This window comes from Gastrolobium bilobum, unplaced genomic scaffold (assembly GCF_033153095.1).
Source record: "Gastrolobium bilobum isolate Gb01-03AN ecotype WA unplaced genomic scaffold, APGP_CSIRO_Gbil_v1 utg39760, whole genome shotgun sequence".
Lineage (NCBI taxonomy): Eukaryota > Viridiplantae > Streptophyta > Magnoliopsida > Fabales > Fabaceae > Gastrolobium > Gastrolobium bilobum.
In genome coordinates, this window is record NW_026898626.1 from 1,821 (window position 1) to 17,563 (window position 15,743).

General features: G+C 35.2%; 1 protein-coding gene across 1 annotated transcript; it reads left to right on the forward strand.

Moving 5' to 3' along the window:
- The first annotated feature begins 4,765 nt into the window (after nt 1-4,765).
- LOC133317764 (transcriptional adapter ADA2-like) lies at nt 4,766-14,499 on the forward strand. The gene is made up of 10 exons (XM_061519643.1): nt 4,766-4,850; nt 5,278-5,333; nt 5,428-5,606; nt 6,417-6,482; nt 6,616-6,741; nt 6,829-6,901; nt 13,755-13,815; nt 13,890-13,936; nt 14,026-14,100; nt 14,487-14,499. The coding sequence occupies exons 1-10, from the start codon at nt 4,798-4,800 to the stop codon at nt 14,489-14,491; spliced, it is 741 nt and encodes a 246-aa protein (XP_061375627.1). The 5' UTR covers nt 4,766-4,797; the 3' UTR covers nt 14,492-14,499.
- Nucleotides 14,500-15,743: the final 1,244 nt, after the last annotated feature.

A 15,743-nucleotide genomic window follows, 5' to 3' on the forward strand; every position in this document is an offset into this window, starting at 1 on the left:
ACCTTTTATTGCAAACTGGTCTTTAAAATTATAGATCAAAGGTTCGGGAGTCTAATTATGCTCAAGGAAGGGTGAAAACTTAATCCCACTGCACCCCTGACACATCCGTTTAAAAACGGTTACCTTGAATTAATTGTGCGAGTTATTAATAGCTTTTAAAAATATTTGCTTAATCCCTTTTAAAAAATAATATAATTACTCAGGAAGTGAGGAAACTAAATTATTAAAATTTTATTTTTAGCTTGACGGAAAGAGTTCCGCTCCGACGTATCCTCCGGTACAGTGAGGAATTCAAAGCTACGTCGTTCTTAAGAAAATGCTTGTGTATTGATTGAATTTAATTTTTAAAAATAATTTTGAGGAAAATCATTGGAAAGTTTAGGCTTTGATAATTTGTATCGATTTCAATAATTTTTTTTTATTAGTATAAATTTTATAATATATTTTGAATCACCAAACCGTCACGGCTAAAATGATTCAAAAGAGTATGGGATCGACAAGCCGTCGCGGCTAAATTACCCCCTTTAAATGATTTTAAGGTTAAATTAATATAAAAACAATATATGATAATTTTAATGAGTTACGAATCATCAAGCCGTCACGGTTAAAATGATTCCTAACCAAATACACAGGATTAAACAAAACCGTCACGGCTAAATCACCCTTATGTGTAATTTTAACATTATTATATGTTTTAAAATTGAAATGAAAATATGATAAATTTAATGAGTTTCAGATCATCAAGCCGTCACGGTTAAAATGATCTGGAATGAAACATAAGGGATTGAGAAGCCGTCACGGCTAAATTACCCCTTGTATTGTTATAAAGTTTATGATAAATTCTATTAAATTTTGAACCTTCAGTTATAATCCTTTTATTAAAATAAATTAAATTTTTTTTACCTCCCAAGCTTTATACCAAATAATAACAACAGTGGCGGTATTTAAAACTGAGGTTGACATTGATTTGAACAAATAAATAGCATTAGTCTAATGATCAAAAGAAGAATTTCGGTGACTATTATTTTAAATCAGTAGGCTTGTACAAATTAAACAGCAAACCAATTTTTATAGAAACCTTGTTAAAATGAAATTGCTTTTCACCATTTGTATTTTATGAAAGCATACGTTAATATAAAAAAAACATATTGATAAGAAATCATATATATATATATATATATATATATATATATATATATATATATATATATATATCAATCATAGTGATTATCCTAATAAGAAAAAGAAAATGAGTTTTCTTATTATCTTTGTGTTCAAGTAATGTAACTTCAGATTTTTATTTATATTTATTTACTTAAGCAAAGAAAGAAACCGTCTAGCTGAGGATAAAAGAAAACGCTAAAAACTAAACGTAAGATGAATATTGATGATAAAAGTCTAATCTGAAAGAGAGAAAAAAAATAAAATAAACATAAATATCACTAAAGCCAACGTAAGATAAATGATGAAAAAAAGTCTAATATGATAGAGAAAAGGGAATAAAATAAAAGTAAATATCATTAAAGCCATGTGAACTCAGTTAGTAACACGATACCCCTGCATGACGTGACAAGTAATGAACAGCTGGGAGGTGATAAAAATGTAAGGAAATAAACGATAAAGAAAACAAATAAATCATAAAGATACCTCCTTCCCAACGTCTAACCAAATAAATTCTCCTCTTCTTTTGAATACTGGAGATAGAGGTATGCCAATAGATGGGTACAACAAAATAGTGATGAGGTTTTGTGTAGATGATAGTGCAGCAAGAAATAGGAGCTATCACGCAGTGACCGGTAAATGGTGACCGATGGGGCTCGCAGCGGCGTAGCTTTCCGGCGACACAGATCGATGGCACAAGGGAGACGACAACTTTGGTGCAGTTGACGTCTTGTGGCAGTGTGGGTTTCTGGTGTCTTCCCACCCCTTTTCTCTATGGTGTTTCTCCTGTGATGTCTTCTCTAAATTTTTTGTTTTCTAACTTATGGAAGCTCCCTTTCTCCTTCTGATGGTGTTTTTCTTTCAATACCTTTCACTACCATGGACTACAAACTCTTACTCCGATTTCATCTTTTCCTTTGCATGCTCTCTCCTTTTTTTTTCCTTTTTCTCCTATCTCTTTTTTTGAACACCCAGAATCCCTTTTATATAAAGAACGATTTTTGTTCTCTTCTTATCGCCTCTTTCTCCTTTTTTTTTTGTCGTTGTTGCTAGCAGCACCCTCCCTCTTTTGTATTTCCTGTGCCACGCTTGTAAAATTTGTGTTGAAGCCTTTATCTTTTTCTCCTACTTTCTTGTCATGGCTTATTTAGGCTAAAACCCAAATCAACTCTGATTATTTTTCTCTCGGCGTACAGACAACTCTGATCCTCTTGTTGTATATGCAAGTAAGGTGTTTGTCTTCTTCAACAGAGGTGTCGACAGAGGAAACTTGTAGCCATCTTTACTGAACATGTATTTTTCAACTTTCTGAAATTTCCTTTCTTGTGTTTATTACTTTTTCTGGATAAGATAAGGATGTTGTCCATAAGCTGAATTTAGCAATTTTTACGGATGAGATTTACAGCTTTATCAGTGTTGAATTGGACAATTTTCACCACTGTTGCCCCACTATTATTCGGCACTTTACCGACCAACAAATGTCATATAATATTTCTCTATATTTTCCTGTGAATATGCTTGAAATCTATAGTGGAAAACAGATACATAAAATACCCATCGATTAGATTACTTTGGTTTTGTATTTTTTTTTTTTTAAAAAACACACACAGAATAGGAAAAAAAATAAAATAAGAAGAAAAGAAAACTTAGAAGAATGGTAATGGTAGCATGAATACAAAATTTAGATAACAAGGGTACAAATGCTTAAGTATCATCACGTACCAAAAAAACATAGGGTTCAATGAATTTTACTTGAAGAACAAACGAGATAATAATAATAATAATAATTATTATTATTATTATAACAAAAAAATGGTGTTTACACTACGCCTCACTTCCCTGGACCTACTGACACCAGTAAAGTCACTACGAAGAAGATGAAGAATGCCACGGGGAGGATCCCTCCAAAACTGATAAAGTGAAAACTAAATCCTAAGGTATGATTGTATAAAGCCTGATTAAATTTCAATATTATCTAATGTTTGACATGATATTGTATAAGATAGAAGGGAAAAATGAAATAAAATACACGGGTTGACCCGTAATCTACAATGAGTTGTGTCAAAATTTCTTTTTTGTTTTTCTTTTATTTTTGGACAAAAAACTTTTGAGGGTTGACACGCGCTCCTGACACGATAATAATTTGTGTTATTTACCCAAACTCATACATAACTTATTTTATCCCACATATTGACATGATCCACAGTTTAAGCGGTCATGTTGTGGGTTGATTATTGTATATAAGTAAATAGATTTAAAATTAATATAATTTAATCTTTTATTTCACAATATTCTAGTAAAAAAGCCGTCGCTAAATGAAAGACCTATCTTTCATATAAGACCGTCTTATCCTCACGCCAGAATAATTAAAAGGGAAAAGTTATATTTATAATTTTTTCGTTTACAATCTCTTACAACCAAAGCTTAATCATTGATCTCTGTCAATCTTACGGTTATAATTTATTGGATTACACTTATTAATTAATTATGAACTTTCAATAAATTATAACCGTTAGATTGACAGAAATTAACAATTAAGATTTGGTTGTAAAAGTTTATAAATGATAAAAGTTATAAGTCTAACATTTCCCTAATTAAAAACTTTTGAATTTAATTGTCTTTCGACTCTTTACGCAATTAAGAAATAAATTATAATATTTACAATTTATAAAAAATGATTGAAATAAATTTTATGTTTATAATATATCAAATATGTATCGAATTCTTGACCATTTCCTGACATCAATTTGATACATAACTTTTTAATATTTATAATAACATAAATGTTAAAATCGAATATTTTAATTTTATACAACCTAATAAGATAAATTATGTTAAATTTCTTTTTACTTTTCTCATACATTGAAACATGAAAATATTTGTATCACAAGTATTTTCAACGAAAATAAATGGTAAATTAATCAATTATTTAATTTTTATTACTTAATATATTAAACGATTTGTTTCACAGTAAATTGAAGCCCACAGTTAATGTTAATTTCTTTTATGGATATATGAATAATTTTAGAGTTGATTATTTTATGAAATTTGAGTTATTTTATATTGTTTTTTATTTTTTTATTTATCTTACCAGTTTTCTTTTTACATATACGAGTACAATTTTTAAATAAAACAGAATTTGTTTAATATTTTTTGGTAATATATATAGATTTTAAAGATTCATCAAATAATCATTATAAAATATTTAATTTTTGAAAATTTCAATTGTGTTCTTGCATAATAAAACTTAAGGTAGAGAACATAAGTCTTATCTAATGATGTCTTATAATTTCTAACAATATTTATTTATGTTATTTTTATGTAGACAAATAATTTGATACTTTATAAAAAAAATCATAAAAAAACCATAAAATTACTTATATTAATCTTATTTTTAAATATAAATAAAATTTTTAGTACATATAAATATAAATTTTTTAAACAAATACACTTCACACTTGTATGAATCTTTCTTCTCCGCATTTTTTTTATCAGATGTGAAATGTCAAACCCCAAATTTAAATGCCCTTGTTAGGAAAACGACACTGCAGGGATAGAGAAACGACCTTATTAGACTTTTTATAAAATATAAAAACGTTGGAGAGGGAGTTTGGAGGGACTGAGTAGCTCAGTGTAATGGGTCGGTGCCGAACCGCGTCGCGCTCCGGTGACGATGATCCGAACCAAAGGTTTGTGGTTGTGATTATGCCATGAGTGCTTCGTTGCTACGGTGAAATTATATTTGTTTAATCTTTATGCAAGGAATCACGTTTTTTGTGTGTGGATATTCTTTCATCTTTTCTTTCCCCCCCTTTCTTATGCGAAAAGATATTGGCAAAAACATATTTAATTAGGAAAAGATCATTGTTGGAAATGAAGTATGTCAAAGGGTTTTCTGTAGAAATTAGGAATTTATGCGTTTTTGGTGTGTTTTCTGTGTAAATTTTATGAAAGAAGCAGTGGAATAGTTGTTCTTGAATGTTTTATGTGGATTTTTGTTTTGGAGCATGTCCTTTGGATGCATTGAAATTGTTCTTGAATGCTTCCTGCTACAAATTTTGTTTAATTACTCTTATATAATATAACGTTGTTTCTTTCTTTGTTTTCTGTTTTTAGATACAAGAGAAAAAAGGCTTCTTTGAATGTGGAGAATTTAGAGACTTTGCCTACTGGTGATTTTTCTTTAACACATTCTTCCCTTCCCTTCCCTTCGAAAAGTTCATTAACGTCTTCTTTGTATCACTGTGATTTTTCTAAATGTGGTAGGCAAAGGAATAACTGATGGCAAGGTATCTCTGTATCACTGTAATTACTGCAACAAAGATATTTCAGGGAAGATTCGCATCAAGTGTGCTGTGTGTCAAGATTTTGATCTCTGCATAGAGTGCTTTTCTGTTGGGGCTGAGGTGACACCTCACAAAAGTAATCATCCATATCGGATTATGGTATGCGACCTTCTTTGCATTGTTCTTTTTTTATATTTATTGTAATTACTTGCACAGAGTTGCATATTCATTTTTTTTCTCTCTAAAATACAGTTGATGTCCTTTATGTTTAAATTTTTTAAAATGGTATTGATTGTAGTCTAGTTCTGCTGAGATCAGGATGCTGGTACTGTGGATGAATGATGAAAGCTTCTGTCCTTCCTTCTTTTGTATCTCTCTTCTTTCCTTCTAATATTTTTTCCTCAAAAAAAGAAAAAGAACAAGCAAGCATAAAATGCTGGATACTGTACGAACCATATTGGTATTAATTCTTTTACTGAATATATATATATATATATATATATATATATATATTTACTGAATACTTTTTTGCTTAACAACAAACCAGATTATTAATTTGGAGAATTATTAGTGCTTGCTTTAATTGTTTGTAAATATTGTGGATTATTGCATAGTGATGCTAGCCTTTTTTTCTAAAGAGACTGTTACAGATTTCTTGTCTGTGCACTAGTCAGCTGTACTTATATATCACTTTTCCCATGAAGGGTGCTTTGCTTAATTCCAAGGATGCACATGAAATTTCTTTGTTTTTTCTTCAGTTTATGTTAATCGAAGGAAGATAAATGCTGACCGAAAGTTCTCAACTCTTTCTTGATATTTATGCTATCATCTTACATGTAGCTTTTTGTTGCTGAAAATAATAAAATTTAGTTGTGAATGAAGTTTCTAGCATAAGAACATCCATGCTTCATGGTTAAGAATGATTTTAGTGTATAAATATAAGTTTCAAAACAAATATTTCTTGTGCAGGATAATCTATCTTTTCCACTTATATGTCCAGACTGGAATGCAGATGAAGAGATGTTACTTCTAGAGGTTTGTGATTTGAGTATGGGGAACTCTTTTGTTTTCTTTTTTCGTTCCCACTATATGTTAAATGATGCCTACTTTTCTACTCTATTGTTTGTTATCAAATTTTGTGTATCTTAACAAATTGGTTTTATTTTAGGGCATTGAAATGTATGGATTTGGGAATTGGAATGAAGTTGCAGAATATGTTGGAACAAAAAGCAAGTATCAATGTATTGACCACTATAATGCTGTATATATGAATTCACCATATTTCCCTCTCCCTGTAAGACTATTTGAGAACTCTGTCATTGATAGTATACATCCAACCAGCATTTGAATGGATGGTGTAATTGTTCACATGCACACCCAGGATTTGTCTCATGTTATGGGAAAGAGCAGAGAGGAACTCCTTGCCATGGCAAAGAGACATGAAGTCAAGAAAGGTTTGTTTCTCAAATGATCTAATTCACAACTTTTGAAGATTTTGTATGCAAGACATGATTACTTTGTTGCATTCCCTGAACTCACATACATAGAATGTAAGTGACCTAGTTGTTGTAATCCGGGTTGCCTATGAATCACTATATTCATGAGAATTTCACAAGTGAGACTATCCCTGTTGAAGTTTCATTTAAATCCATTAGAGTACTTCTAGGCCAAATTGGGACTTACGGTGGCAAACCATAGTATATTGCCCATAGCCTTTTCCTCTATGTTAATGGGAGACCTTACCAGACTCATCTCACAATATAATGACCATAGATCCGTAGCAGAAGATCAATCTTCATGTTATAACCTTTCTGATGCACAAGATCCTTATCTATGGCGAGTGCAAAGCATACTCAGTATGACTATGCTAGAGAGATGATCATAGATTAAACTAGTGGGCTAAGAAAGAGAAGAGAGAATTTTAGAAAGCCATTGGAGAACAACACACTTCTTATTGATGGGTAGGCAAGCTCCTCTTGCCCTTACAAGCTTACAAGGTCACCTATTTATAGGTGAAGAAAGCATAACAAGCCAAACGACATTACATCATTGCTTACATCACACTTCATAATACAATACTCTAGAAAAGTACATTAAGACAAATACTACAAGACAAACTTTATTACCTAAGGGCTTACATCATCATATATCACACACCAACAATCTAACATTGGGCTAATAAACTTCTTAGGCCAAACTAGGTAACTCAAGTCCAAATTGTCTTGATAATGGGCTCATGTCCAGCTAGGTCCATTCTTTCACCGGTTTCTTTGCTTCTCCTTCGTTCTTCTTTCTCAAGGTGAAGCATCAGGAGATATTCTTCAAAATTTTCTTTAGTAATTAGGAAACTTCGAATCTTCTCATCAAATGGGTCTTGATGACAGTCTTCAAAGATGTCTTAGACGAGTTCTTCATCCTTGTTGGCATTCTCTGTATAAGAGCACTCTCTTTGAGAACTGGAAGTCTTAAGGGCTTAATTAAGATGTTCTTGATATTTTATCAGATCTGCACTAAATCGATCTTTGCACCAAGTAGGAAAAGCTTCCCATTGGGTGTCATCTTCCCATTTAGGCCAGTCGTCTTTAGGGATCACTCCATTGAACTTTGCAAAACGCTTTTGAATGCTTCTGATGAAAGGACCATTGTCTGGCTTAAAGGGGTCAAGAAAGGGATCAAAGAGAGGACCTTTTTGACAGTAGATTGTGATAGGATGAAGAAATCCATCATCACAAATCCAACTTTTATGAAGATAAAAGACAAGCACTTGGTTAGGCCTTTTAGAATAATATTCTTTTCCCAAATGACAAAGCGAGAGTTCTTTTCCGATAAATTGGTAGAGAAAGGAGAGAAAGAAGTATTCATGAGAAGTGTCTTCTTTCAACATCTTATTGTAGATAGTTTGAATTGGAATTTCTATGGCAATGTAGTATACGTTGCACAGATGCCACAAGAAGTTTCGGATATCATTGCTAAAGCCTTTTGAAGGATTTAGTCTGAAGAAATGGTAAGGGTATTCAGGATGGATGAGGCCAAGGGACAATAAGTTATCTAGTCCATGAGCTCTATTTATCTTTGAATGATATTCAAAATTTTTGTTCCTAGAGCAGTTTTTCAGTGCCTCAGTGGTTTTGGCTTCTTCAGCTTCAGGAGGGTAATAGTGGTTTGGGAAAGATGGGGCAAGGTTAGAGGACTGCATGGAAGCTATTAAGGGTATTGGCTTCTGGTGAGTAAGGAGATGAAGTGTTGATAGTCTTGAGAGCAAGTTAGGGACCAAGTTCTTATCTCCTTTTATGTGCTCTACCGTGAACTCATATCTACTGAACCAATCGTTTAGTCTGAGCAATTGAGGAGTAGGAAGTAATTTTTCAAGTCCATGATCTTTGGGAAGGATGAATTATCCATTACCACTGTGAACTTGTGACCGATTTCAAATTTCTTAATTCCATATTTAACGACTGAGATTTCTTTATGTGTGGAGTGATAATGGCTTTTGACCTCTGAAAACTTGCCACTTGTAAATCCACACACATGCTTCTTGTTGTCTTTTTCCTCCAAAACGATTGCTCCCCAGAAGCTATCACTAGTGTTAGTATGTAGAATACGCTATCCATCAGTGGGAATTTTGATTGGGGGGAGATTCTGACGAAGTTGCTGAAGTTCTTTTACTGTATCAGTTCGCTTTTGAGACCACTATGGTGGATTCCTTTTTAACATAGCCCTGAAAGGTGAGGTTATTTGGGTAAACTTCGGAATGAAGTCGTTGGCATAATTGCAAACCCCAAGGAATGAGTGGAGTTGCTTAGCTGTAAGGTTCTCATCAGGAAACTTCAATGAGTGGATAGATATTTTCCACCTTTGAAATTCATTCCCAAAAATTCAATTTCATCTTTTGCTACATGTGCCTTTCTTTCCGATAGCATGATTCTATAATTGTTCATAATCTCAAAGAATTGATTTAACAAATCTTTGTGAGATTCTTTTGTCTTTGAATACAATAAAATATCATCAATGTAGATGAGTGTACTGTGGAGAATGGGCTGAAAGATCTGGGCCATTGTTCTTTGGAAAATAGAAGGGGCTGTATGGCATGACGGTCCATTGATAATGGGCATTTGGAATGGAAAAGGCCGTCTTATACCTTTCTTATGGCCGAATACCCAATTGCCAAAAGGCCACCTTTAAGTCAAACTTTGAGAACACATGGGCTTCACTGAACTGAAGAATTAGGCAGGGTCCGTAATCAATTACTAACCTCTTTTTTCCTCGGACTATTTCAGATCTTTTCTTCACATAAAAGGCTTGGCAAACGATGGTGTTGGGAGACAGACACGACAAACACCCTTCGACGTCAAAAGCTGCTGTGGATTCGTTGCCGATGATTGAGATTGAGGTGAGATACTGATAGGAACTAAACAAATAACAACAAATTTCCCAGAATAATGCTTCTATAAAAGCTTCATTCCAGTGAATACAACAAGGTTCAACAAGATTAAATCGAGCTACATGCTATAGTGTTGCTATAGCTCAGATTGTGCAGAAAGAAATAAAGAAAAGTTTAACAGAATGTAAATGGTTCAGGGGCTTTCGAGATGCCCTGAGATCTCCCACTTTGCATAAGCAATTCTCATGACCTCCACGGTACCCATTCCTTCTTCACGTCCCTTTTTATCATCTAACGTCTCATCATGTGTAACAAACTCTCCTAACAAACAAGCTGACTCAGCATGCTCATTAGGCTGTGATACATCAATATTGGGCTTTATTAAGTTGGGCCCTATCAATACTCCCCCCCTAAACATTCACCTTGCCCTCAAGGTGAGGTTTAGCCATCAAGAATCTTATGCCAGGGTCCCATTGCTTGAAATGCAAGGGCCAACTTATTTGCAGCGCATGTTGATGATCTCCTCCAGGATCCCACAATTGAAAATGTAGGAGCCAATTTATGCAAGAAACAAAAGAACTTCCCTCGTAAACACCTTGGCCCATTTTAATCTTGGCAGCATCTACATCAGAATAGACTGGTGAATCAAGAATGCATCTATTATAAATTGACAGCTCTCCATGAATGTATCCACTGCAAACTGATTCTCCAAACAACCTCATTTTATCCATATAAATAATACTTACCAGCATCCCCTGCTCCTGCATGTACAAATGAAGCTTGGACCCCATGTCTACAAAAGTAGATAAAAGAACCACATGATTTCCCGTCTTCAATTCCCTATCAAGCTGAAAAGCCCAACCATATAAAACACTAATATCATTGGATTGGGTTAAAGGTGTTTTAATATTGAATTGGACTTTATTCATCGGGTCAGCAGCTTGGCCCAAAGTGTGCCACACCTCCTCTAACCTAATTTGCTTGTTTAGCATCCTCTCACATGTGTATTGTGGAGTCCAATGACTGCAGCGGCGCAGTAAGTCCTCCCCTCCTTCCCCTTGAAGATTCGCATCTGGTCGTTCAGGCAATGGTGGAAGGTTGACAACCACCGCCGGTGGCTGTGTTGTCGCTGGCAACTGTACATCCAAGACTTTGTTTATAAGCTCTTCACCTACTTTTTCCGCTTCGCTTGGGACGTCATCAACCTCTGCATTGCCCCACTCATCGTCGTCTTCCACTACCAAAATCTGAGGCTGCGCAACCTTGCAGCAATGAGAGAGTCTTCTCCTTTCTGGATAGCCGCTTCCTGACACCCCACTCTCAGCCACCTTTTGATTATTGCTGGTTGAACTTGCTAGGTTTCGTGTAAGGCCAACATTTTCCCCCAAATTGACACTTCTTGAAGCGTTTCCATGCGTGTTGATCTCCACAGCATTAGTCGGGACACATGCGTCATTTCCGGTTGTCTGATTTAAGTGGGTCACGTGACTAACCCCCTGTTTACTGCCTGTGTAACCTGAGTCCACTTCGGTTGGGCTGGTTTGTTCCTTTTGATCCAGCCCATTTCTCACCATTGTGAACGCAAATTTCAACCCCAGCCCATGCTGTGTTTCGTTCCTCTATAGGAGTCGTTTCCTTCATCGTCGTCTCCGTCATTGTCTCTGTCAACATGGGTGGATTTTTCTGCAACAGCTCCGTTCGATAGCTTTCCACGACGTCCACCTTCAAGCTTTTTTTCAAATTTTCGCCTGAGGTGACATGCAAATTAGGATTTGTTCGCATGTCAGCCCCTGTTGCTGTTTGTGTTGCCTTTGTGTTGTCCATCGTTTCCTTCATCAAATCTGGATGAAATCGTTTGAGTAGCGCCGTAACAAATTCCCTCCAAGAGGCTCTCACATATATCCGGCTCCAGCACCACCACCAAGCACTAGCTTGACCTTTCATCAATTTCGCAACCCGAGGAAGCCTCTCTGTTTCCGGTATTTCATACGTTTCAAAGTACTGCTCAAACTTGGTTAGCCATCCATAGGCTTCTTCTCCTTAAAACTATGGTAACTCCAATTTCTTCTCGCGAACCATAGAACTATAAAATTCTCCATCATTACTACAGCTTGGATCTCCCTGTTACCGCTCGGGTCGTCTTCTTCGCGAACCTTTATTTAGCTGAGAAAAGTTATGTAAAATCTCGTCAAGGAGCCTCATTATCTCTGCATGGGTCTCCTCTGCTTTTCTCATCTTCTCCAAACTCTCAAATCTGTTTTCCATATATATATATATATATATATTTATAATAGCTAGGTTCAAAGCACCCAGATCGGAGTGCTCTGATACCAATTGATAGGAACTAAACAAATAACAACAAATTTCCCAGAATAATGCTTCTATAAAAGCTTCATTCCAGTGAATACAACAAGGTTCAACAAGATTAAATCGAGCTACATGCTATAGTGCTGCTATAGCTCAGATTGTGTAGAAAGAAATAAAGAAAAGTTTAACAGAATATAAATGGTTCAGGGGCTTTCGAGATGCCCTGAGATCTCCCACTTTGCATAAGCAATTCTCATGACCTCCACGGTACCCAGTCCTTCTTCACGTCCCTTTTTATCATCTAACGTCTCATCATGTGTAACAAACTCTCCTAACAAACAAGCTGACTCAGCATGCTCATTAGGCTGTGATACATCAGTATTGGGCTTTATTAAGTTGGGCCCTATCAGATACACAACCATGGAATCTCACTGTGCTGCCAACACAACAACCAACTTTTCCCCTCTCTTTCTCCTTGTCATTCTGAGTTTTCTTTTTCCCTTAGATTGCTGAAACGGGTGGATTGTCCGATTCCACCGATTTGACGTGTTTAATCGTTGATCCCAACCGATCTGAAAGAACACAATCTATATCCGATTCAACTTGTTCGAAAGAAAAAAATCGTAAGATCGTACGATGTATCGATTTTCCACGCAATTTTAACAACACTAACAAGGAGACAGAGGATTTGAGTGAGCAGAGTAGGACTAGTCGCGTGATAATTGGAGACTGGGAAGGTCATGAATGGATTTCACTTGCCCACAAGAATGTGATTGGTCGCGTGACAATTGGAGATTGGGAAGGACGTGAATGAATTTCACTTGTTGACAAAGGATCTGCATCAAGGAGTACGAGTTGTTGAAATTATAAGGATTTAGGTAGAGAAGGAAGAAAAAAGTGAACTATCACGAACCATCAGCAGAAATGTATGGCTAGAATGACTCTTAGCTTCAAGAGCTGCTGTGTACACTTGCTGTCAGTACATATCTAATTAGTGTCATTTTAGGGAAGTCTCTTTGCCTTGGTCAAGCAATATTTTAACCAACTCTTCAAGCTGATGGTTATTCTAATTTCCAATCATACATTTCTGCTGATGGTTGTTCCAACCATAAATTTTTGCTGATGATTATTCCATTAATGTCTCTTGTTGCTTGGTCATGCAATATTTTAACCAGATTCTGATACCATGTGCAAAAACATTTATGAAATGCTTGAGGAATTGCTTTGCAGTCCACTCTATTTGTATACAAGGATTTACAATCTCTAATAACAAGTAACTAAATCAAATCAAATAAAAACAACTCCTAAATTAGTTTCTTAATAAACAATCCCTAAATAGGAGATATTATCCAACATAGCCAATTCTAAAAAAAAAAATATTTTCATGTTGTGAACTGATGCTGTTTAGAAATCTGAGGAAAAATTGCAAACCAGTGCTTGGTTTACTACTGTAATTTTTCTTTGGGTCATCTGTAATCCATGCCTGTCTTGTTTTTGAGGGTTGGGGCTCATGCATGCTTTTTAACTCCTTTATTCGTTGGTTGTGTTTTGTGATATCAAGTTTCTAGCAAGTTATTTTACTGATAAAATTATCCTTTCACGTTATTTTATTCATGCAGAACTTCCTCCAACTGCAGAGCTTACTCTGAAAGAAGAATCTCCCTTCTCCGATGGAATAAAGTACACTTCAGTTTACACTGATTACTTAAATTGATCATTTACAACTCTGCTAATTATTTGGTGTGACATCTCAGCTCTGAAGCAGAAACCACTAATCGAACAATGTCTAGGTTAAACTCAGGTACAATCATATAGCTTGACTGTATTTACCATTTTGTTCTGACATTTTATGTTATTGGGCAATAATATAAACATTTTATATGGGTTCAGTTTGTGGAAAAGCTTACTCAAGTACAATTATGAAAGCTTTCGATGTAAGCCATAATGCTGGAGTTAAGGTGGAAGGTATGTTTTCTGAAGCATGCTATGAAAGTCACTGCCCCTTCTTTTTGTGTTTTGAGTTGACATTTCTTTTGATGTATTTGTTGCTTTTAACAGTTATATAAGCATCAGTTTTGGTCCGTAAAAGATTTTCAAAAGCATCAGTTTTGTTCTCAAAATATTATTACATCAATTTTGTTTTCAAAAGTTACTGTTTTCTATTTTTCATCATTTAGATGACCAGAAATTATCATTAGAGAACCAATTTGATGTCAATCATCTTTCGACAATCAAAGTATTGATTGGGTAATCTTTCATGAACCCAAATCAGGGGTTTACTATAATTTCCCATGGAATTCAAACTTTTCAGACTATGGGTAACCAAATCTTATCCGTAGTTACATACACAGGGTAATCCTTTGGGCTTGAAGGTTTCACTTATTAGGTGAAGACATAATAATGATTTTGTATTACGCTTCTCAACCAACTTTTGGCCTTGAAGCTTGATGATGCGGCTGAGGAATTTGTTTAGAATTAAGGTTGGATATTGATGCAACCAGTATTGTATTTGTATTAAATGAAATAATGCATGTTGAGCTCGTTACAAACACCAATCATCAAAACAAAAAATAGTTATGGCTGGAAACAACCAATTACAATCACCAAAACTTTCTTCGTACTCCACAACTGATCCGTCTTGTCGCAAGCACGAGTGCTTCATAGGGGTTCCCCGCTGTTGAAATATGAAAACTTTGCAATAGAACCGCTCTGAATATTTCCCCATCTATGGTGGGATTTTTGGGTTCCTACCATTGAAACCATTGAAGAGCTCATCCCTAAAAGCAAACAGATGCCAACTCCACCTAGTCCTCCTCAGGAATTTGTTACACCCGAAAATATCTCTCTACACGAGAAACCTCTAACCGTCTAAGCTGCTCCTCGTCACTTAGGTTCTTCCATTACGAGAATTTCTTTCACCAGACTCGCCTTCTCGTCCATGATCCACACAATTCAAGTACTCTAGGAGTGTAGCTTGCAATTGGCGAAGCGCCTACTCCAATCCTCCCATCTGAAAAATAAATTTTTCTGCTATACCAAATATTGACCAAATCTAAGCAATGCTTAAACTTGGCCATTGGCAACAGTTTGGTCAACATATCCGCCTTATTATCTTTCATATCAATTATTAAGACCCGAATCTTGCTATCAGCAATAACATCACGAATAAAATGATATCGAACATAACATCAATGTTGTTCATTATCTCATGATACATCAAATCTTAAATCAAATATATGCAGTACAACTATCGAAATAAATGATAGTCACCTTTTAATCTAGGCCCAGTTCACCAAACAAACCTCTTAATCATATTGCTTCTTTCATTGCTTATGCGTTTGTAGGAGACAAAGCAATCAGGTGCTGTTGTGTGGCCTTCCAGTTAACTGCACAACCACCTATTGTAAAAATATACCCCTTCAAACATGGTCAGTTGAGTGCTGATTGCAACAAACGTGGTCAGGCGAGAATGGGCCCTGTTTTTGACACTAACTATTGTTCCTCCTTGTGACCCTTGTGACGATGCATCATGTTCCTGAGGGCCGTGTCTTACTTTGGCAAATTGAAATAGAAGCCCCCATAATTGTACTCAAAGCATTGGGCCAATT